Genomic DNA, 22,539 nt, shown 5'->3' with positions numbered 1-22,539 from the left:
GATGGCAAACAAACACTTGTGTCATATAAGTGTCTGTACAAGCAGGAAACACTGAAGCTAGTTGAGGAATAATGCTGTGATATGCTGCACCCTGCTGTTCAGATGACAAACGTGAATGAAGAGGGCTGTTTATTTCTTGATGCTTGTGTGCACTTGCATCTGTAAACTTGGGGAGCTGCAAGCCCAGAAAGGAGAGTATGAGTTCACACTGGATACCCCAAGAGCTTTTCACTTCCTTTGCCTGGTTCTTTTCTGACTGTTCCATTCTGCAGATTAGAGGTACTCTGAATTGCAAATTATGCACATTTTATATATAAATTTATTGTAAGCAGGAGAAATTATTATGTTTTTGGCCTACCACAGTTGGATTATTGTCAGTGAAAGTAATGATTAATGTAATCGCATTTATTTACAGCACAGTTTGAGGAGTTCTTTGCATCTCCTGCATGAGGCTGTTTCCTCTATTATTGAGTGTTGGTACAGTTAAGGAAGAGACTTTTGCCTCTTAACCCTGAGAGACCCTGAGATATATCGGCTCTCCAATCAGCCATTATTTTATATATCTCCACATGGTGTTATTCAGCATGCTGGACAGACAACTATTCTCCCTGCAACAAACTAGGACAGGACCAATTCAAAGTGGATCACTGGATCTTTCCATGCTTATATTTCATGTATATAAACTGCCCTGTCTTGACCTGGTACATGTAGTGCTGAAAGTGATACCGCTGGCTGCGGAGGTGCTGTGCTGACACATAATCCAATTAAGACTGAATGTTGATACCAGAGATTTACATATCAATGATTGGCCTCTGCTGATTAACCTACATCTTTTGACTTGCGTTTAAATGAGTTTTAGCAGGTGGAACATTCAAATAAAGCTGGTGATACTGTCTTACCTACAAAATGCAATTGTAAATGCATTACAATGCTATATTAATGGAAAGCAATCGATATGAAAGGATCGAGAAAATGGAAAAAATATCCCCAGTTTCAATTATCATGAAAACAATCCAGTAAATCTTGATAGAAGTCATATTTATAGATATGTTAATTTGATGTTGGAACCATAAAATAAATAATGCCACGCCCATATTAAGCAATGCTCTATGAGGAATTTTAAAAAGACAGTATTTCCTATACAGGTTGACACTATATAGAATCACTAGTGATGAATCAGCACTCACCGTACTTTGCAGTTGCAGAAGGTCAAATTCAGACTTGCAGGAAATAAATTAATTCCAACTGGAGATCATCAAATATATAAAATGTCCTTCCATCAAGCAGAACTAAAAGGCATAATCTCTGTCCTGTAAAGGTATCGAACACACTCACTCTCCCCTGCTCACTCTGCAACGTGATGTTTTGGAAAGGTGAGGTCTACTCTGCACCTGAAATCCTAATTGGTAGTTCATTAGCTGGTAAGGATTACACCCTGACACTATGGGACGGTGCAACTGGGCACAAGCTATTAGTGTACCTCAACAGCAGCAGTGATCACTAAAGATAAATCATGTACAAACTCAATAGGTGTCATTCAAAATGGAAACCATGCTTTTGTTTAGCACATATTTTATAAAGAAAAAGGTAAAAGAAATATACTAAACGTGACTCTTTGACACAATTCTTGACCAACTGTCCCATAACTTTGTCCAGTCTATATGCTTTGGCATTTGATTCACACTTATGTGAAATACAAAAGGCTGAAATGCATAGCAGAAGTAAAATTTTAATTTAACTTTAAAAATGTATTTAATTTAATTTTGCCACGCAGTCTGTTGATCGACAATCTGGCTCAAAAGCAAGCTGCAGATCAAAAATGGATTATCTTATTGAGGTGTGATTAAGAGCACAAAATTATCTTTGAACTTCTGTATGATTGCATGACCTTCATTATATAAAGAAATGCTGTTTATATTCATTAGAGATGCTACATGTGAATCCTTATTTACAAAATGATTTGCAGGTGCATGGGCAAGGGATAACTAAATTATACAGGCACATTTTAGGTGAGAGGATTTAGTGGCTGGTTGGGGAAATGGAGAAGAGGGATTTAGTTCATGAAGCTGAAGAGGATAAACTACAGAATGAACACAGAGTGGCTTGCATCAATAAAGCGGCTGGAAATACATGTTTGATTGTGAGTGGAAAATAGGGAGAAGTCAGTAATGTATTGCTTTGGCTCAGGTTTCATGACAAAGTTTAAATTTGCATAACACTTAACAAAATATGTTTCTTGTAATTCTGACTTCAAAATAGAACATACTAACTCACAGATTATTACAAGATCAAAATGATGACTTTACATTATTGTCATTTTATTTTTTCTGTTCGGTATCGACCACAACATTTCTTTTTATTCAAGAAAGAAAACCAAATTTATATCTCTTCTGACTTTAATCACACAAAATACAGTCAAGTCAACATGTAACAGGGATTTACACTGTGAGAGGTGTGTGATATACTGAAAGACTTTCACAGAAATCAAAAAGAACGAAACTGCATTTCTCTTTACATTTCAACACAATGGTAGCGTCGGTGAAGTAAACACTCATCTAACAGTATTGATCATATAGTAATGATGTTAACAGAAGAAAAAAGCACATGTTACACTGATTTATTGATCTGATAAGCACTAAAACTTGAAGATGAGGTAAATATATTCAGCACCACCAGAGCTTCAAGTTTTCGTCTTATGTCAAAAATGTTCATTTGATATTTAGAAGCAGCTTAAATTTTACAGTTCATGGTGTGACCTCTGTCCACAATCTGCAACTACGCTGCCACCATGAGAATGAGAGCCATAGGGGTCATTATATTATATTTTGTGCAAAGGAAGGCCGGTTTTATTGTAAAGGAGAATAGATTGAATGTAAGAAGGATGGTACAAAACACATCGATGGCTCGATAAACAACACAAACGAAAGCTAAAATCTAGTCCCATTTAGCGCTGTTTAAGCCCACTTCCTGTCTCTGTGCATCAGGCGGGGGCTGTGCAAAAGACCCTGAGCACAAATCCTATTTGAAGGGGTAGAGGTGAACCGGATCTTACTTTCAAGTCTAATCCAGCTCAGTGACAAAGACCAAACCCACTGACCCAGACAAGGGGGTTAATCAAAGTATCTCAAAGACAGGGATACCTGCGTCATGTAAACACTCCACGTTCATCTCTGAAGTCAAAGGTGAGGTAAGAGCAATAGTATTACTACAAACACATCAGTATGGGTTTACACTCATTATTCCACTGTTGTACTGCTACAATTGTATCATGCTCTTTACTAGCATGTTGGTGTTTTACTGATATCCTCCTGCAGCTAAACTGTAAATGCTCATCAGCTGATTAAACACGGATGGTTAAAAACGGCAGTAGATGTCACTGTTCTCCCTCAAACAGTAATCACTTATTAAGATTGATGGGGTTGCCCCAGTAACCTGGTATTTCCCTGAACTCATTTTACTTCACTGAGGAGAGTTTTACTAAAAGTACTGCAAAATAAGGTCCCATTGTTAAAACAGCTAATTCCATGTTCAGTGTAAAAATGTAAACGTGTGAAGTGAACACATCTTTTTACACCCTTTAATGTAATTAAATAATTATACAATAATAATGTAATTAATCAATTTAATGTAATTACCTATAACTTCTTTGAAACAGCCCAAATCAAGCATAACACGATAATCTGTCAGATAATTTACAATAGATCTTTTTTGAGCAGTTATTCTTCTTCAGATTCCTTAATCAGAGAAAAGCTTCTTTGTTATGAGCTTAACTTTGACCTACTGCACAGCTTTGTGCTCAAGCAGTAATCAACACTTAATTACTGCTTTTGTAGAGGCAGCAGTACTGCCAAGGCCAACCAGTTACATAACTCCAAAAGTTTGCTGTATTTGGATACCAGTTAATAAATACAGTTAAGCTATTATAATGAATTGTCTTGCTCTCATTGAAGATGGATTTCCTTAATCAGACTGGAGTCTGTGGTGAATTTATCCACCTACTTATCAGAATGATAATCAATAAATTGTCATTTGTTCATCACAGTCATAAATATGAGATTAATGTCACGGGAAGGTTAGTAATAATCATTGTCTTCTTGCACTTTGATTAGCAATGGTAAAAGTAGTATTCAGAGCCTGAACTTATGCAAAAGTATTAATACAGCTATGTAAAAATACTCCATTACAAGGAAAAGTCATGCAGGAAAAATCCTACCAAAGTAAAAGTGCATTAACAATGTTAACACTATATAAACACTATTTATAACCAAGTTACTATTTTAGCTGCTGCTAGTGAAATACTTTACCGTTTTATAGGGATACCAGATGAATGAGTGATCATGACAGGGTAATTAAAAGCCTGTTTTCCATTGTGTCAAATCTTTATCTTTAAAGTAACTAAAATTGAGACAATTACAATTGACTAGAAAGTACAATATTTTACTCTGAAATGTAGTGGAGAGGAAGCATAATAGTAGGCTACTTTCCACCACTGTTAATCAAGCAAGTGCACCAGTGCATGTGTGTTTGTTTGTTTGTTTGTTTGTTTGTTTAGAATGAAAGTTGGAGTTAAGTGACTAAACAGGGAATAGATCAGCTATTTTATCTTTATCCTTGGAGATGCCCTTCACGTGATTCAACGTTGCTAATAGATGAGCCATCTGTTTGGAGAGAAGCTCATCTTTGAGTTACACATTAACATTTGCATTTCTGAGGCTGGAAAACAGTTTCTCTAATTGACACACAGCTCCCATCCGATTTTCTGGAGATGTGGTGGTGATATAGCCGCTCATTCACATTAATTTGTTTTTTTTTAATCCAGCAGTCCATCGTGACTACCGTTAACTAAACCAAAATATAAAGAACCGTTTTCATTGGCTGAGAAAAGACGCGTCAAACGTACTCTTAGACCAGCCTCCAAGATGAGGTGTTCAGGTGACGTCCCAAAAAAAAAATCATGCTATAAAACGTAGCTATTCTGATATTTACCTCAGTGAAGGATTGTGTTTACGTTTTCATGTAAGTCTTATTTGGCATGTATCGGTTCTGTCACTGCAATCGTATTAAACCATATTTACCATTGCGTGTGTCAGAATTACGAGTTTACGAGGCGCTCGTAAAGTGCTCCATGTCTGCGAGTTGATGGGCCTAGCAAGCTGGTGTGTGTGTGTGTGTGTGTGTGTGTGTGTGTGTGTGTGTGTGTGTGTGTGTGTGTGTGTGTGTGTGTGTGTGTGTGTGTGTGTGTGTGTGTGTGTGAGGGGGGTGCTGTTTGCTGAAGGGGGTGACGCGGCTAACATGAAGAACAGGTCGGACTGACGGCAGACCTGAGCGCCACATCTGACCATCCCACCGGCCGGCCGGACCGTCGCGATGGATTTCGTGCTGAGCGGCGCGGCGGCGTGTGGAGCGTGTCTGTTCACCAACCCGCTGGAGGTCGTCAAAACGCGGATGCAGTTGCAAGGGGAACTCAAGAGCCGGGGCTCCTATCAGGTTTATTACCGCAACGTGTTTCACGCTTTTTACACTATCGGCAAAGTTGATGGACTGGCCGGTCTGCAGAAAGGACTGGTTCCCGGGCTGTTCTACCAGTTTTTTATGAATGGAGTGCGGCTCGGCTCGTACGCCATCATCGAGTCCTCCGGTTACATCCACACCAATGGGAGGGTAAGCGCGATCAAAACCACGCTAGCGGGGGCCGTGGCCGGAGTGGTGGGAGCCCTGATGGGCAGCCCCATATACCTGGTGAGTAGCTGGATTTATTTGACCCTGAGTAGGCTTGACTTGTTAGCACAGTTGATCAGGTGAGCTTGTTACTGTGGGGAATAATAAAGCCTCATTGTTTACATTTTCAGGTGAAGACTCATCTACAGAGTCAGTCTACCTCCTCTATTGCTGTTGGGCATCAGTATAAACACCAGGTAACGTGATCTGAAGGTGTAAATATGAGTGGGGTGGCAACATCCCTGTCCTCATGTGTGCTTCCTCCTCCTCCTCCTCCTCCTCACAGGGGATGATCCATGCTCTGGCAGCCATCTACAGGGAGCACGGCATTCTGGGACTGTGGAGGGGCTCTAGTGCTGCTGTACCCAGGGTCAGCGTGGGGTCAGCTGCTCAGCTTTCCACCTTCTCCTCCTCTAAGGAGCTTGTCATTGACCTGCAGGTAGGATATGACGCTTTGGTCTTACCATGAAAGTCCTGTAAATTCATCGGGGGATGAGGTGGAAGTAGGCTGACGGAGATTTGTTTCCTAAGTCTTCCACCATGTGTGCACATTTTCCACATGACCGCACTGTTCAAGAATGAACACAATTGTTTTGGGAGGTCTGGCTGTTCTCAGTGTATAACTCCGTTATACTGAATTGAATCAGCAAGATTTGTTTTTAATTCTAAGCAAAAATACTCAAATTATCTGGTTGTAGTTCTCAAAAAAATTGCTTTTTACTTGTTTTTTTTTTGTATAGTCTCCATATATTTGAGTTTAGGACTGTTGGTTGGATAAAACAAACTATTTGAAGATTTCACACAGGACTCTGGCAACTTGTAATGAGCAGTTCTCACTATTTGTTGACATTGTCTAGATGTAATTGGTAGATTCATTGAGAAAATAATCAGCAGATTTAATGATCATGAGAGTAATCCTTAGTTACAGACCTAAACTGAGTTACAGACCGGAGAAGAGATATCATTTGTAGTCAGTAGCTGTGGACACATTACAAAAGCAGTCATTGTGGCACTGACAAAGCGCTCCGACTGGAACAGAAATTCAACACCTTTCATTGGCCCCTTGGCTGAAAAATACATGAAGCTTAGGCAACTAGTGCATCGGTTTACTCTGTGTGTGTGTGTGTGTGTGTGTGTGTGTGTGTGTGTGTGTGTGTGTGTGTGTGTGTGTGTGTGTGTGTGTGTGTGTGTGTGTGTATATATGTGTAACATAGGCACTAATAGTAGAACCATTCTTCCATTTCACTGCATGTGAGGGTGCAGTCATGACCAGTTAAAATTAGAAGCACGCTCGTACTGCTGGCTCATTGTGATGCTGTACGTTAACATAGACGTAAACATAAAATTGAAATGACTAGATCAGCCTCTGTGTCACTGATACCATATGTATCTCTTTGAAGTCGGGACTGACATCATTACCGGATCGATGCATCCCGACCTAAGGGCACACTCTCTCATCCTGTTCCCCACATTATTGTTATTTCCTTCTTCCCCAGCTGTTCCCAGAGAACAGCTGGTTGGTGGCCCTGACTGCCGGCATGATCAGCAGTGTGGTGGTGGTGCTGGCGATGACACCTTTCGATGTGGTGAGCACACGGCTCTACAACCAGCCTGTGGATCATCTGGGAAAAGTGAGTTCAAAGAAGTTGAAGATTTTCACTATGTCAGTTAACATGTTTTCACCTCCAGCTATTCACTGTACTTGTATTCTGATATTGTCTCTCTGTGTGTTAGTTTTTATTGCGTAATCTGCCATTTCAGCAAGAGAGACTGTCATGCCCAATGTAGCCTCGAGGCTACGTTAGCAGCTAGTAGCACAACACACCCAAGTCTCCGACCCGTGGCTGTGCTCCAAATGACATACTTCCCTTAGTACACGAACAAAACGTACTCTTACATGTTAGTACTTCTGAATTTTGACTGGGTATTGTTGTTTCAAACTGCCATTTTGCACTGACGGGAAATTTAAATGCATCACCTGCCAAAAAATCTGCAGGCTGCAGTTCTACAACAGCTGCAGCATCCTTAGACGCCTTAATTTGACTCTGTGGTCCCGCCCCTTCTTCTACGTAGCCAAGACGACGTCTGTTTAGAGTAAAAGGTTTCCAGCGCTTCATTTATTTTTTTGGGACCATCTGGGTACTTGCAGTGCACTGCATGTTTCTATACTTGACAGTTTGAACGCACTTGTGCACTAAAAAAAAAGTGAGTGTTAATACATAAGTATGCCATTTGGAACACAGCACATACTTTTGCCCATTGTGTTGCATTGTGGGTAATGTAAGCTCCAGGTTACAACCACAACAGCCACACAGAAATAAGACAGTACGTCTGGTTCTGGTTCATCATTTTGGATACTTATTTAGACTCCTGTGTTACAGCAGTGCTGAAGGCTAAATCAGTGGAGTGCTCTTTTAAGGACTGCAACTGATGCAGTGTCGTGACTGGACACAGACGGGGCCTCTAACACTGCTACATTTAATCTGGCTGGGAAAGTGAAAGTGGACTAAATGACTGCCGTTCTCTTATTGTGCAGGGGCAGCTTTATAAAGGATTCACTGACTGCTTTTCCAAGACCCTGAAGAAGGAGGGTTTGACGGGACTCTACAAAGGCTTGGGAGCCTCTTACTTCCGACTCGGTCCGCACACCATTCTGTCTTTGTTCTTCTGGGACGAACTGCGCAAATTGTACCAGCAGTACAGATAACACCAGGGACAAGGAGATTGGAAAATGGGTAACTCATTAAGTTCTGGGTGCACAGGTTAAATGAGTCCTCATTTAACGAGTTTAAGGTTATGAGGCCAATGAAAAAACCAGGAGACACTCCTTTTTTAATGGGAGAGAGCAAATTTGATGTTTTACACTCCAATGAGAAAACACATTACAGCCAAAACGTGTCAGGAATCGAGGTTTAAATATATTAAAAACTGATTTAAGAAGTGCAATAATTTACCTGACATATCCTAAATGCTCTTGAATTTGTCTTGGTCACATATGTCCTCAGATATAAACACAGTGAGCCGTATGTCCTCTGCGGTATATCCACCAAACGTCATTACTCTTTTATAGCTTTTAAACACTTTAACGATGTCATTCCAAAACATATAAAAGAATCTGCACTGTGTACTTCTGGAGAAAGCATCAAGTGTGGCCCTCAGTTTGAGACAATGAACAGTCCCCACTATCCATTTAACTACTGCTGCGTCATCCTGATACAATCCCGTCAGACGTATAGAAACCGAGCAAAAGAAAATGTGAGTCACACAAATGTTTTGCAGCAGCCTGGTGTTGGCAGGAGCTGATGCAGAGTATAATATAGCAATAAAAGTAATAGTTCTATCTCAAATCAAAGATGACCTACTGCCAGTCAGCACAAACATCATTTGTAAAACCAGTTTGTTCAAACCATAGATTATATATGAAAGTGGACGTAGCTTCGGGTTTGAAAAATGAGACGACTGCAAAGTGCCTTAAACTGCAATACCACAGAGGCTCCAAAAAGGCTCCGGCTCCATAGACTCCATTTCAACTTCTTTCTTCAAATACAAAGTCAGTGAAATTTTTCCACATCATTTTGGTTTCATTCGCTAAGTCACTCCTTCTTATTTGTTTTCTGGTGGGCCACATGAAAATAGTCCCAACTGATTCGATATTAGGCCTTAAAAGCGGCATGTTTGAGGGTGGGTCTGTTTGATTGACATGTCTGTGGTGAGGTCAGGTTTTCGTTATCGGTGGACAGGTGTAGTGTCGGCGATCTGAAATCTAAACTCGAGGTTTCAGAACAGCAGTTCGCAAACAGATGGGTCACGTCACTGTTGCTGCCGCATGTTTCAAACCCAGTGAAGTTTTTTGAAAGTTCTAGTGGAGATAAAAAAAATTCCAAAGACACCAAATACGTCAGGTTGAAGTTCGGTGAAGAACATAGTATTGAATGAAGTACTGAGCTTAAATAGCTCAATTAAAGCTACATCTAATAGAGAATATGTACGAGACAGTATAGAATAAGAGAAACTGTTTGTAAAGGGTCCAACGGCAGCTCTTGGCCAAAGACTTCCTTCTATGGAGCGTCATCTGTAGGAGACAAAAATCCTTCTCAAGGTCCCTCTATCGTGTCCACAGAAGAATAAAAGTCTGTTCTTCGGACATAGTTTGGGCCTCATATAGAAACTAAGCATGTACAGTGAAACTAGCAAAACAGGATGTGAAAGCAAATTATGCCATTATGGGATGTTTGCAATGGAGACCCGTAGGTTGTTGTGTTGCACAAAAAAGTGAACCAATACATTTATTACACATGCGAATTACTACCGCCATTAAAGAGCAAAAATTATAAAAAGGTATGTGCCCATTTTAAAATGCATTTAATATGCAAATATGACAATATTCAGTTTAGAGTTAAGATGAGTTAGGAAACTTAATTTTGTCTTGCTAAAATCACATTGTGATGTGAGAATCTTGTTATAAAATAACATGCCTTAATAATTCATTTAGAATAAAACCAATTCATTTCAAATTGGCACGAAGTAGAGTTTGTAATCTCAGTTGCACTTTTAAATGTTTGGCTTTAACCAACTTGTACAATTATTATTTCAGCTTACTTTTCTTTGTTACTTGTTGCCAATTAATATTAAAATCATCAAATTAATACTTATAAAAGATATTGGTGCCATAATGACACCTTTTCACAGTTAATTTATGGCAGCTGGCCAACAATTCAGTCCATTATTTGTCATATTTCAGTGTGTTGCTGTGGAATTTTGAAAAATTAGTTCAGTTTTAGACAGAGTTTTTTTTGTTACATACTTGACACATACCTGCATGCGGGTCACTTATGGTTCTGTTAAACTTGTATACTTTAGCCCAACAGTCGGATTACCATGAAAAGGACTTTGTACAAAACTGCTCCCAGACCTGTGAGCCAGATTTGGTGCTTTCTTCATGAAGTCCAAGATACACTTCAAAAAGTCAAAAATTAAAAAACACATTATTAGCTGTTCTTCGGACATAGTTTGGGCCTACAGGAGACATGTAGTCAGTGCTGTAGCCATAAGAACACATATTTATCTGCTGAACTTCCATAACAGAAGGAAGAAGACTAATGTTACTTGAGTTTATTTTATTTTATGAAGTAAAATAAAGCTACAGAAAGGTTTTCCATTTTTCTACTTTTGTCTTCTCAAATCTAATTCTGCTCATTTGTACTATAAACACTGTATGTGGTTCCTCATGGAGTTTTCTTATGTATGTAAGTGAACATATTTTATATTTTGGAGGGTAAAATTAATTCAACGTCACCCTACTTAAACAGCAGTAGCAGCTGTACTGTATATTTCATACACTGATGGGACAGTTATAAAGTAGATCAGACTATACTAGTATTACCCAGATCTCATTATTGGACATGAAATGTTGTCTTTGAAATAATAGTTGAAGCACATGTGATCTGAAAGGACTTCTGTCAGACGAACTTTGTGCCAAAACTCGTACCATTGACCAGTGAGACAGACTGGATTCCTAACATGCTGTGCTGTGCACTACTGCAGCCAGGCCATTACCATGAGGCCATGTTGTCATGGTAATTTGCGTTGTTTGAACAGAAACCTGCTAACAGTGGTCTACAATGACCACAAAGTGAGAAGCTGGTGATTAGTTTATATTATTTACTGTAGGAGCCTAAGGGATTTCAAATGCTAAAATTATTGAGGTTTAGGAAGGAGACATTGAAGGAAACTTTTGTTTGGAAATTGCTCAACTCATTTTCAGATGTCTCCTTTATGAAGTCAAACATGAAACCTCGTGACTGTTTAAGAGTCCGGCACTATTAATAAATGTTGCGTGCAGCAGCTTGATTGGATTTCATGAATGTTTTACAAAATGCACTCCCTGTCATGGGTTTTCAATATTTCTGTGCAATGGACATGAAGAGCAAATAAATGATCAAAGTTTTTATTGTGGTGTTACTCACCTGTTTTCCTATGAGACAAATTAAACACGAGACAAAAAAAAAAAACTGCTCATTTTCTATCATATTCAAACATTCATATTCGGCTTTTATTACTAATACCTCACACTCTTTTAATGCTGTTAGGGTGTAGACTTTACACAGGCGAGCAGTCAGCGGTTTTAGGTTCATTTCCTCAGATTTACAAGAATCTGAGTAATCTTTCCTCCACTACATTCAAAATTGGTCAATCAATGAGCTGATATTGAGAAACCCTAGAGAACAGAAAGTACAGCACTGTGATTTCATATTTCTATCTTTATTTATTTATTTAGGGACTAAACAAAAATGCATTATAAAAGCATAATTTAGGTTGACTAGCAGGCAGAATAATTTAATGAATGTTTGCAAATGTTTGGAGACATAAAAGCACGCTCACACCAGGACACTAACATGCTGATTTGTCGCAGATATAATGTTTACCAAGTTCACCATCTTAGCTAAATACAACATGCAGTTTTGTCTGGCTGATTAGAATGTCATTGGTTTTGCATCCCAATTATTGTAAGTTGAAAATTATTTAAAGCACTGTCCAATATATAAATAAATAAGAATATATGTTTTCACAAACTCAAAGAAACTTGTTTTACTGCTGCTGAGACGAGGTAGCTTCTCTGACATTTTCTTTGTGTACAATACGCAACATGTCTCATTTTAGCCGGGACATTGTGACACTGATCTCAGACCTTACCGTGCTATCGACACGCAGTGCTGAGCTTGGAATAACTAATATCGTCATTCAGAAAGCCTACGGCGTGAAACTTCAGTTGTAACATGACTCCCAGCGGAAAATCGAGAGGGTAGACAATATTATACTCGCATAAGCAGCGAGGTCACTGAAGGTGACAGCTGTGCATTCCATGTTTTCACGAATAACAAAATAAATAAATACATTCTGTAGCAGCATTTTATTTTTAATAATTCACAGCATATTCAGTTCACAGTACAGTTCAACGGGTATTGAAGTAAAACATTTTATAAGATATTCATATAAAACCCTTAATCTTAAAAACCCATAAAGAAATGTATTATTGGTAAACGATCAGTAGTATTTTTGTGTTCTATTGGATGGAAACATGCAGCTGCCTCAACAAACAAGGTTGATGTGCCGCTGGCAGAGCTCCTGTGAATATGGGGAATGTTACTGAGCCACACTGGACATTTTGTTCAGTGGCTCAGCAGGCAGTCTGCAAGCATTCATGAACAGGTTCTTCCACTCAAAAGTATTTCATGTACGTATTTCAAAGTATTTCTGTGAGACTTTTAATGTAAAAGAAAAATCTGACAAGTAGTTATTGAATAAACTGTAAATATCTACCTCCTGAAATGCCCTCAAGCACTGTTGCCCCAGTAAGCCCCTGAATAGATTACACTCTGAGGCCGTGCCAGAAGTGCTCAGCAGCTCCAAGGAGTAAATGTTTGTAAGAAACAGGATGCTCAGTGAGCTGCATTTTTTGAACCAATTCTGAGTCACTGTAAAAAAGTGAAAGACAGTTAAAGCTGGACTACCTTGTGATTTTTATAGAATTGGTAGAAATAACTAATCTTATGTAATGCCAAACAGGAAGACCAGAAACTATCACAAAAGAATACCATAGTGGGGTTGACCATTTTCCCAATCTGCAGAACAAACAGTAAATCTGACAAGAAGTGAATGCATCATGAACAGAACATACCTGACCTGATTAGTTTTAAAGCCTGTATTGATTTATAATTTACAATAGACATCCTTGCCAAGTTTCTCTTCCTATTAAACTCAAAATTGAAACAGCTTAACAAACAGTAACAGAGCAATGAGAACACTTTAAATAAACCCACAATAGACTTTTATTTTGACAGTCACCTACAGATGCCAATGAAAGTGCTTCCCTCGATAGTGAAGTAATTCTTATTTACACTAGACAGCAACAGAAGGTGTTATGTTTCCCTGAACCAAAACTAAATGCAGACATAATATTTAAGCTTGTTGAAAAGGCCGACCAAGACAGAGAGTTCTCATTTACACAGACATACAAAACATGACTTGTTTTAAAGTGGATCTGAGAGGCAAATTAGTATCAATAAACCCTGTAAACACTTACTGCTATTTGGCACCGTAACAAGCCACACAATCACAAAACCTTCGCCTGACAGAAACGATGCGCATGTGATATGAGAGTTTATTTGATGTGAGAGTCCTGTCTTCCACCTCTACTCTCTCTTCTTTGTAGCGGTGGCAGTGCTGCTCCTGCAGCAGAGGACCTGGGCCAGGAGGACACAGCTGAGACAGGCGGACAGTATGTGTGACAGACTAGCAAGAGAGCTTTCGGTCTCCTACAGGAAAAAGTTTCAAGCAATCTCGGTTAGTAAAGACAAGTGAGAAATGAGTGTAAATTATGCAGTTGCGCTGCTGTGTTTGTGTGTGATTCCTGACTGCGTACCTGCAGAGAGACGAAGAGAACACCCAGAGAACCTGCACAAGACAGGAACACCGACACACTGGACAGCTGACCTGTGTGGCCGTTGTGGTGGTTCGTTACAGTCTGGAGAGCCTGGAAAAAACAAATAGAGTAAATGAACGCCCTCTTCTCTGATAGTGATATGTTCACTGTACAGGTCATATTAATCATAGAACAGCTTTGAAATGTAGGGCATTGAGTTTTACCTTGCTTGCAATTAAAGCTGCCAAACTGGAGGCCTGCATTACTGAGACGACAGCTGTAGCTGCATAGGAGCCCAGGAGGAACATTACACCACTATAACCCAAGAGGAGCAGAATTCCTGACACATAAAACATAGAAAAGGATGATGAGAAAATACATATAGATTAATAGAAACTTGAAGGTCCCAAAGAAAACACTATAACATTTGTTGCCAACAATTTTCATACAGGTTACTTATGAAATCAACAGATATTAGACAAAACTTAAAATGCAATATGTACATAATTATTTAAACCTTTAAATTAAAACACGTCTCTATCAATGTGTTTTAAGAGAAGTGATGCCATTTTTCTTTTTAAGTGGAAGGGTAACACCACAAGATGGTGCTGCAAGAAAGTATAGAAAGTCAAACAGGACGTGTGTGTGTGGTTTTTGGTCAGCTTACTGCTGTTGGCTGATAAACTATTTTTTACATTCAACGTAAGACTTTTTCCTGTAGGAGACCGAAAGCTCTCTTACTAATGGTTCATCCAGCTGATTAATTCCTTAAAATGTCTCACAGAAGTTCACTTCTGACTATTGTAGCAACTTGTTTTTTTTTATTTTATCACAACACAGTTTCTTCATCTGGTCTTTGTAAAACCTATTAATGTGATCAAACCTGGTTTAAACCTGCTATTGGTTTATCTATGTATGCATTGAATATGACCTATTTTAATATTTCCTGAATTTAATTTTAGTACTGACTTGCACCAAGAGATTAGTCTCCTTAAATTGTGAAGCAGCATTTGTTCCTACAAGTTATAATACTGTAAGTGAAACATTGTAACTGATGCCGTACTGATTGCAATCTGTTATCAGAATCCTCATATGCTAGGAAAAACCTTTATTTAAAAAACGAAACATGTCAATCACACTGAATCAGAAAGAAATGAAAAATACAATTGAATAAATACACAAAATAATGATAATTGATTTAAGTCAATCCCACAAACATTGTTTTCCTGCTGTAAATAATCCTTACAGCACCAGGTCTGTATGAATTCATTGCTAAAAATAGACTAAATATAATAAACATGAAATGTTTGCTAAAAACTGCAGCTGCCTGCGAAATTACTGAGTCATGTTTAAATAGGACTTTATATGTGAACTATTTCTTAGTCAAATTTGACTTCCTCTGTTTGTAGCTGAGAGCCACAAACATAAAGTCAAAGCATTTAGAGACAAAGTGTCACATTGTTTGTTTTTGGTCTGTTCTGTATCCTCAAAGAATATATCTGATATGGAATGTGCATTTGATTGGATTCATTGATTGATTGATTACTTTGCAGATGAGTGTGCTGACCTCTGAGGGTATCACCACGATAATGAAGGATGAGGAAGATGATCGCTGCTGTCTGGGCCAATGTGAAAAGTCTCTCAGCCCAGGCACTGTTCAAGTAAAATACATGTAAGGCACACAGGTAACTGCCAGCTGCAGAACAGAGAAATGTCTCTTTTCAGAAGGACTACAATCTTTGCATTGTATTGAACTTAATGGACCTACAGTCTTTATTTAAACTTGACAGAAGGTGTGTTGAGGTGTGTAGGTTTATAAACATCGGTGTCCACCCACAGCCTTGTGCAAACAGCTCACTCCCACAGCAAGTGAGTTAGGCATTCATAAAGAATGAGCAAACCAAGAAAAAAAAAAAAAAAAAACTGGTCCAACATGTTATTTAAACTTGAAAATGTAATGAAAATTGGTGTCGTTTCCAGCATCAGAGAAATTAAGAATAATGTGATCTTTGACTTATTCATTTCCTGGTTGATAATTACTTACAAGAGTGGGAAGTTGTTGGACACGGCGTACACAACAGGACATGAGAAAGCATAAAGCTGCAGCAGGATGGAGGTTAGACTCAGGCCTTCAACACTTCCTCTCCACAGTATCTTCAGCAGCTGAGGCAGCTGAGCTGCAGACGACAGACAGACAAGTGAGATTTGGTTGTTAAGAAAAAGAAATAGTAATCAATCAATTTATTTAAAGTGCACAATCAGTAGGCAACATGGTCCCAATATACATTGCAAAGAACACAAGTGGGCTAATCAATTCAAGACAGTAATTAATCATATTAAGATACCATTAGTTACTATATAAGTCAATCTGTATGGTGGCTTTGATTTATAAATACTCCAAAAAGTAACGTATATAGTGGGGGGGGGGGGGTCCTTAATAGTCACATTAAATATCCTAACATTACGTTGCATTGTACTGGGGCAGGATTCAATTTCCCATGAAGACTTGTTTCCGCATTTAGGTGACATGGTAATGTTGTGTGGCTTCATCACTAGGCCTGGTGTTATGTAGGCTTCCACTAGTACAGCAGTGAGTCTTTCACTTTATTAGAGCACCTCATTCTTGTGGGAAGTTTAATACTAAATTGATCATTACACAAAATAATTATAATGTAAAAATGTATTAAATAATATGTATTAAAGTCTTTTAAAAGCCTGATCGTGAGCATGTCAGTGTGGAAGTTATTATTGAACTGTAGTTGTTAATTGTGTTTGGTACTTTATGTTCGGCTGATATCGCGTGATGAAAACATGCAGCTCTTACCCAGGAATGTGTCCAGGAGGATCCAAAATCCGACCACTCTGTTCAGCACAAACTTTAGGCACGGCACTGTAACACAAATTGCAAATATCAAAACAAACCGACCACAGCAGATCTCACGCTGGATGACAATTGTGTGCCAATAAGATGCGTAATACACCAAAAGGCCGACGACATATCCCAGTTTTAGCTCGCTCTTAAGTTTGCAGTTATTAAAGGAGACCCGCTGCACATCTGGAACAGATTTTTCGCAACATTTCACCGTGATATTTCCCACCCAAACCTCACCGTGCAGGTGAAAGCTGACGAAAAACTCCCTATAGCATTTTTCTGGCATTAAATAGGTAACGAGGAAGTCTTTGACGGGAGACGTAGCAGCCATGGTCGGTCAACTGTAGGCAGGATTGATCCTCAGTAACAGGGGGAGGGGTTCAAAGGGTCCCTAATATTTACAGCGGAGACCGAAGAGGACACACAGTTGGACGTTTGACCTCTGAGACAACAGTCACTGTTCCACTTTTATTTTTTTTAATTTTTTTTTTTTAAGTCTTTAGCTTATTCCAAAATACTACTACTAGTACTAGTACTACTACTACTACTACCAGTACTAGTACTAATACATTTCTGACTATTGGTGAGGTCTGAGGGAGACTTCTCCTCTCTGAAAACAGGAAGGGCTTCAGCTAAAACTTAGTGAGCAGGAGCTTTTACAGCAGTGGGTCAGTTTTCGCCCTGACAACATGTGTAGTGGAAAGTGTTCCCGCTGCATCGCTGCGACTCTGTACCCACTTGTACTTCTGTCCATCATCTGTAACATTGTGCTGTTCTTTCCCGGCTTGGACGTCAAGTATGTCAGAGGAGGACATATTACTGACGAGGTGAAATACATGGGGGGAATCATCGGAGGGGGTGTGATGGTGAGTTGCCTTTTCTCTGGTCTGTTACTGAGGGTGTGACCCCAAACTTAAAGCATCTGTAAACTGTTTTGAAAAAAGATGTGTAGACTCTGGTAAAACGGAAAAATACCTGCTTTATGCTGTTTGTTTAGATTATGCAGATTTGGCCCTACTGCCTGTCCAATTTTTTTTTACTTTTGTAAAAATCTGCAATCCTCCAAAAATGAAAAACATTTCAAATCAAATGCATTAATAATGAGGGACTTTTAATACTAAGTTTGCTGCAGTTTCAAAAATTTTCAGTTGCTGAATTGTTTTGTCCAATTTATGAACTGTTTCTGAACATCTTTCATACTGTTGCTGCATCTAATTCCCTGTCAACTACTGTGATTCACCACAGGTGCTGATCCCAGCATTTTACATTCACCTGACAGGAGAACAGGGGTGCTGCAGCAATCGAATCGGGGTGAGTCGGTCAGAAGGGATTTCAGGAGCTCAGTAAAAAGGTCACACTCCTTTCTCCGAACTTCAAGAAGAAGTTTCTGCCACAATGACTGAACAAAATTGTTAATGGGGAACCAGTGAAGCTGAGGATCACTCAGCTGAAAAAGGAGAAATATGCTGCGTGGTGCTGCATCACTGTTGCACAATGTTTAGATGCTTTTGAGATAGATAAGAAAACACAAAACGATCAGTGCCACAGCATTTCTCCTTTTTTAGGCACAAGGCCTGCAAACAACTTTTTGAAATGGGTTTAAAACTACATAAATACTTCCCATCTGAACTATTTTGAATATCATAAACAGAGATTTGTTTCTATTATATACAAGTATACTATACAGTATATAGTGTAGACGATTTGTAATGCCGACATTAAAAGAAATCACATAGCAATGGAAAATACATTAAATATTGTTATATTTTCCGATGCTTTGTAGATGTAGTTACTGTATTGCATTTTGATTTAAACATACGTTAAAGCTGAAACTATCACTGCATTTTAATAGCAGAGACATGTTTAGGCATCAGTCTGTGTTTTCTTATGTTGCTGTTGGGAAAATAACTCGCAGTAAGAATATGAGGAAGGTGATAGAAGAAAGAAATATCAACAAACAGGTTCATGTCTAGTCTTTCTTAAACTCATTAATGTGTAATTTATGAATAGTTAAAAAAAATATATGTTGCTTCTTAAACTGCAGTGAAAATGTTTCTGACCTTTTGCTGTCATTTAACCTTTGCAGATGTTCCTATCGATTGTATTCGCTGTAGTGGGTTTGGCCGGAGCTCTGTACAGCTTCACTGTGGCGATGCTGGGTCTGGCTAGCGGGCCCTTCTGCAAAGAAGGTGACAAGTGGACAGCACCGTTTAGAAACAGGTGACGAGCACAAGTAACTCTGATGATGCTCTTCAACACAGTGACGTTCCGGTCATTTACTAGCCTCTTTTTTTTTTATACACAGCAATTCCACCTACATGAGTGACGCCAAGTCATGGGAAAAGTGTACAGAGCCGAAGAATGTGGTGCAGTTCAACTTGGGGTTGTTCATGACTCTGGCTGCCACCAGCTGTCTGCAGGGGCTGCTCCTCGCCACTCAGGTGATCAACGGCCTCGTCGGCTGCGTGTGTGGAACCAGCAACAACAAAGAGGTGAGACTCGAGAGGTCACACAGACATTTCACGAAAGCTGTGCAATTTGAGTTTATGTATTGTTTGTTTTTGTTTTTTTACTTAAGGGAGCCATAGGTTCTATGGCATGAATACAGCATGTGTAGAGATGACTGCTTCTCCCTGATGGATGTCTGAGAGAAGTGCTCCTGCCTAAATCTGCATACCATGCTCACTTTGAAACTGCCGCTGGCTATTATAACAGATTATAACATTTAAATTTGATTTCAGATGCTTCGCATTATTACAATGTATTAGGACATGCGGTGAAATGAGAACAGTATTATAAATAAATCCTCCTAATTCAATTGGAAATAAACTGGTTCAAAATATAAACAGCTACAGATCTGTGGTGTGTTTTGTCATTTTTTTTGCAGCCCTCAAACACAAAACGAGTCAATATTACTTGCATTTAAGCCCAAGTCCACATTTACACCAAATATATTCAATAAGACTGAATACTTTCTATAGAAAAGTAACATATGAAGTGGAAAAACTCTTTACATCCAAGAGAAAAGGGGATAACAACTTGACTAAAGAGGAGACATGTATTGTCTTTAAAATGTCTGTCAACTAATGAAAACATCATAATTAAAAGAGCTGATAAAGGGGGAGCAGTAGTAGTGTGGGGTAAAGATCAATTCATCAAAGAGGCCATACTGGATAATCATGAGTATTATGAACCTCTACAGTCTAACGCAAAGGAAAAAAATTCAGATGGAACTTAAAGAAATGCTTTTAAAGGTAAATAATAAACATCGGATTCCACAAAAAGAACATGACTTTTTATCATGTGAGACCCCAAGAATACCTGCTTTTTATATGCTTCCCAAAATACATAAGAACTTAGAAAATCCACCAGGAAGACCAATAATCAGTGGTAATGAGTCAGTCACAGAACCAGCATCAAAATTTGTGGATTTTTACATTAAGCCTTTTGTTTGTGACCTTCCTTCATTTATTCAAGACAGCACACAAGTGCTAAATAAAATTAAAGACATAAAGATTATTGTATCTGCATCATTTTTAGTGACCATGGATGTAGAATCACTATATACTAACATTGATCATAAGGAGGGACTAGAGGCTTTATCCCATTTCTTGAAAAAGAGACAACCAGAACAGATGCCCCCTGCTGCCTTTATCTTGCAACTTGCAAAATGGACTTTAAATAATAATGCCTTCCTGTTTCAGAATCAATTTTGTAAACAGAAAAAAGGTACAGCAATAGGGGCATGTTTTGCACCGAATTATTCCAATCTGTTTATGGGTCTTTGGGAAGAACGATTTGTGTGTTCGAGCCTAAATGCTATACATAGATGACATTCTTCTACTGTGGTCTGGGTCAGAGGCAGAACTTCTTCAGTTCCACTCATATTTAAACAACACTAATAGCAACGTAAAGCTTAGTCTAGAGTTTTCTTTAACTGAAATTAATTTGATTGATTTAAAGATGTTTAAAGATGACAATGGCATCCTACATACTTCCATATTCAGAAAACCAACAGACCGCAAAAGCAGACAGTTTCCATCCACCGTCGATGATAGACAACATACCTTTCGGACAATTCCAGAGACTTAAACGTATTTGTGACACAGAGGAAGACTTTGAAAGAAACGCTCAAGATATGCACAAAAGGTTTGAGAATAGAGGATATAAATCTCTTTGGAAAACTGGGTCAGTTTAAATGTTACTTGCCACTTAATGTTAAATTATTATGAGATTTTAAGATTTTGATAAATATCTGCATTTGGTTTCCAGTCCGGACCTTATGTTTCCTATCATGTGTCTTTACCTGCTCCCCATGTACTGGGTGACAGTTCATTGGTCCATACCGGTCATGTGACCACTGACCAACACATAAGGAACAGCCCAAAGGCAGCTTATTTGTACCTGCCCTGATGAAGGCCTTAGACGCTGAAACACATTGGCATGAGTTTTTACTGTGATCGAATAGCCATGACTGATAAATGGCTTTTCAATTAATCACCCGCTTAAGTGCCTCAGATTTCTCCAAGTTTTCAATTCAAAACTGTTTGATCCCAAACTGAAGAGCACCAGACGCGCAACAATTCACACACCCGAGCAGCACTGCACGCTGACAGTTTTTTTTTTTACAGATTCGATATTACTGTAAGATGGTGTCTGCAGTGACATTTTACAATAAAAGTCCATGATCATTTTTGTTCCATCCTTAGTCACACAGTTTGTATATATTTTTGATGCAGCTGCAAACTTTAAACTGCTTCAGAAGAGAAAAGGCAAAATCGGTGTGCTCTGCTTTAAATGGTAAAAAGGTGAGAGAGACAGAATCAAGAAAAATAGTCATAAATGAATGAATAAATATAATAAAATATAATATTAAATTTCAAAATCTCAAAATAAAACTACTCCTTAGATGACGAAGGGAGCTCCAACCCTCCAGTTTACTATTACTTATTAAAACTGTTATCTTGATGATTAACGCGTTGCTCAGAGACCACGTTTTGGGAAACACGGCCTCTTTCCCTTTTCAGTTTACTGATAAGACGTGATGACTCATGCAGTCGACTGGTCACCAGAGAAAACAAAACGGGTAGCATGTCCGCTCAATGTTTACTCAGCCACCATTTGACTATTAATCAGCATATCTTTTTTGGTTTTATACACTTTATTAATCCCCGAGGGGAAATTTCTTCACTACAGCAGGGGAGGGCTCTCAGGGGGGAGATGCTGCAGCAGGCTGCCACTAGCGCGGCGCCAAGTAACCTGACCTGAGGTGCATGTTTTTGGATGATGGGAGGAAGCCGGAGAACCCGGAGAGAACCCACGCAAGCACAGGGAGAACATGCAAACTCCGCACAGAAAGGCCCAGGACCGGATTCGAACCCGGAACCTTTTTTGCTGTGAGGTGACAGTGCTAACCACTGCACCACCCATATTGCTGTCAATGACACACAGTTCGTGCTCCACTTAGCATGCTGCCAAGTCTAAAGTTCAACTGTGTTAAAATCCTGCGGTCACAACCAGAATACAG

At 39.0% G+C, this 22,539-nt stretch overlaps 3 protein-coding genes across 5 annotated transcripts; 2 read left to right on the top strand and 1 right to left on the bottom strand.

Annotated features, from left to right (window-relative positions):
- Positions 1–4,204: 4,204 nt before the first annotated feature.
- slc25a35 (solute carrier family 25 member 35) lies at positions 4,205–16,859 on the top strand. Of its 2 annotated transcripts, XR_011311720.1 has the most exons (7): positions 5,189–5,739; positions 5,850–5,915; positions 6,005–6,157; positions 7,215–7,349; positions 8,255–8,453; positions 13,931–14,061; positions 15,694–16,859. XR_011311720.1 is itself a non-coding variant. In XM_069716389.1 (6 exons), exons 2-6 carry the CDS (start codon positions 5,368–5,370, stop codon positions 8,423–8,425), a joined length of 897 nt encoding a protein of 298 aa, XP_069572490.1. In that variant the 5' UTR covers positions 4,205–5,178; positions 5,256–5,367; the 3' UTR covers positions 8,426–12,976. The 2 variants fall into 2 exon arrangements, 1 of the variants encoding a protein (XP_069572490.1); XM_069716389.1 differs by lacking the exons at positions 13,931–14,061; positions 15,694–16,859 and adding an exon at positions 4,205–5,178 and having other exon boundaries at positions 5,256–5,739; positions 8,255–12,976.
- LOC138631442 (mannose-P-dolichol utilization defect 1 protein-like) lies at positions 12,610–19,164 on the bottom strand. Of its 2 annotated transcripts, none has more exons than XM_069716391.1 (7): positions 19,073–19,164; positions 16,965–17,030; positions 16,185–16,317; positions 15,708–15,793; positions 14,365–14,480; positions 14,141–14,251; positions 12,610–14,033 (listed from the first exon to the last, which is right to left on the bottom strand). In XM_069716391.1, the coding sequence occupies exons 1-7, from the start codon at positions 19,083–19,085 to the stop codon at positions 13,911–13,913; spliced, it is 648 nt and encodes a 215-aa protein (XP_069572492.1). In that variant the 5' UTR covers positions 19,086–19,164; the 3' UTR covers positions 12,610–13,910. The 2 variants fall into 2 exon arrangements, with proteins under 2 accessions (XP_069572492.1, XP_069572491.1); XM_069716390.1 differs by lacking the exon at positions 19,073–19,164 and adding an exon at positions 17,250–17,384.
- On the top strand, positions 17,578–19,866 carry LOC138631444 (transmembrane 4 L6 family member 1-like). Its single transcript, XM_069716392.1, has 5 exons — positions 17,578–17,878; positions 18,258–18,323; positions 19,099–19,232; positions 19,318–19,504; positions 19,591–19,866. The coding sequence occupies exons 1-5, from the start codon at positions 17,702–17,704 to the stop codon at positions 19,612–19,614; spliced, it is 588 nt and encodes a 195-aa protein (XP_069572493.1). The 5' UTR covers positions 17,578–17,701; the 3' UTR covers positions 19,615–19,866.
- Positions 19,867–22,539: the final 2,673 nt, after the last annotated feature.

Source organism: Brachyistius frenatus, unplaced genomic scaffold (genome assembly GCF_029030835.1).
Source record: "Brachyistius frenatus isolate BFR_SWC_R1_liver_20210118 unplaced genomic scaffold, ASM2903083v1 Contig_157, whole genome shotgun sequence".
Classification (NCBI taxonomy): domain Eukaryota; kingdom Metazoa; phylum Chordata; class Actinopteri; family Embiotocidae; genus Brachyistius; species Brachyistius frenatus.
This window is presented reverse-complemented; position numbering and strand designations above follow the sequence as displayed.

What these genes read in the sequence shown, in the direction of transcription:
- slc25a35 (XM_069716389.1), top strand. Translation starts at nt 5,368, where the DNA reads ATGGATTTCGTGCTGAGCGGCGCGGCGGCGTGTGGAGCGTGTCTGTTC. An exon ending in GGCATCAGTATAAACACCAG is followed by an intron (nt 5,916 to 6,004) that starts GTAACGTGATCT and finishes TCCTCCTCACAG; the next exon opens with GGGATGATCCATGCTCTGGC. An exon ending in CTGTGGATCATCTGGGAAAA is followed by an intron (nt 7,350 to 8,254) that starts GTGAGTTCAAAG and finishes CTTATTGTGCAG; the next exon opens with GGGCAGCTTTATAAAGGATT.
- LOC138631442 (XM_069716390.1), bottom strand. Translation starts at nt 17,343, where the DNA reads ATGGCTGCTACGTCTCCCGTCAAAGACTTCCTCGTTACCTATTTAATG. An exon ending in CCTCCTGGACACATTCCTGG is followed by an intron (nt 16,318 to 16,964) that starts GTAAGAGCTGCA and finishes TGTCGTCTGCAG; the next exon opens with CTCAGCTGCCTCAGCTGCTG. An exon ending in TCCAACAACTTCCCACTCTT is followed by an intron (nt 15,794 to 16,184) that starts GTAAGTAATTAT and finishes TTACTTGAACAG; the next exon opens with TGCCTGGGCTGAGAGACTTT.
- LOC138631444 (XM_069716392.1), top strand. Translation starts at nt 17,702, where the DNA reads ATGTGTAGTGGAAAGTGTTCCCGCTGCATCGCTGCGACTCTGTACCCA. An exon ending in TCATCGGAGGGGGTGTGATG is followed by an intron (nt 17,879 to 18,257) that starts GTGAGTTGCCTT and finishes GATTCACCACAG; the next exon opens with GTGCTGATCCCAGCATTTTA. An exon ending in GCTGCAGCAATCGAATCGGG is followed by an intron (nt 18,324 to 19,098) that starts GTGAGTCGGTCA and finishes TAACCTTTGCAG; the next exon opens with ATGTTCCTATCGATTGTATT.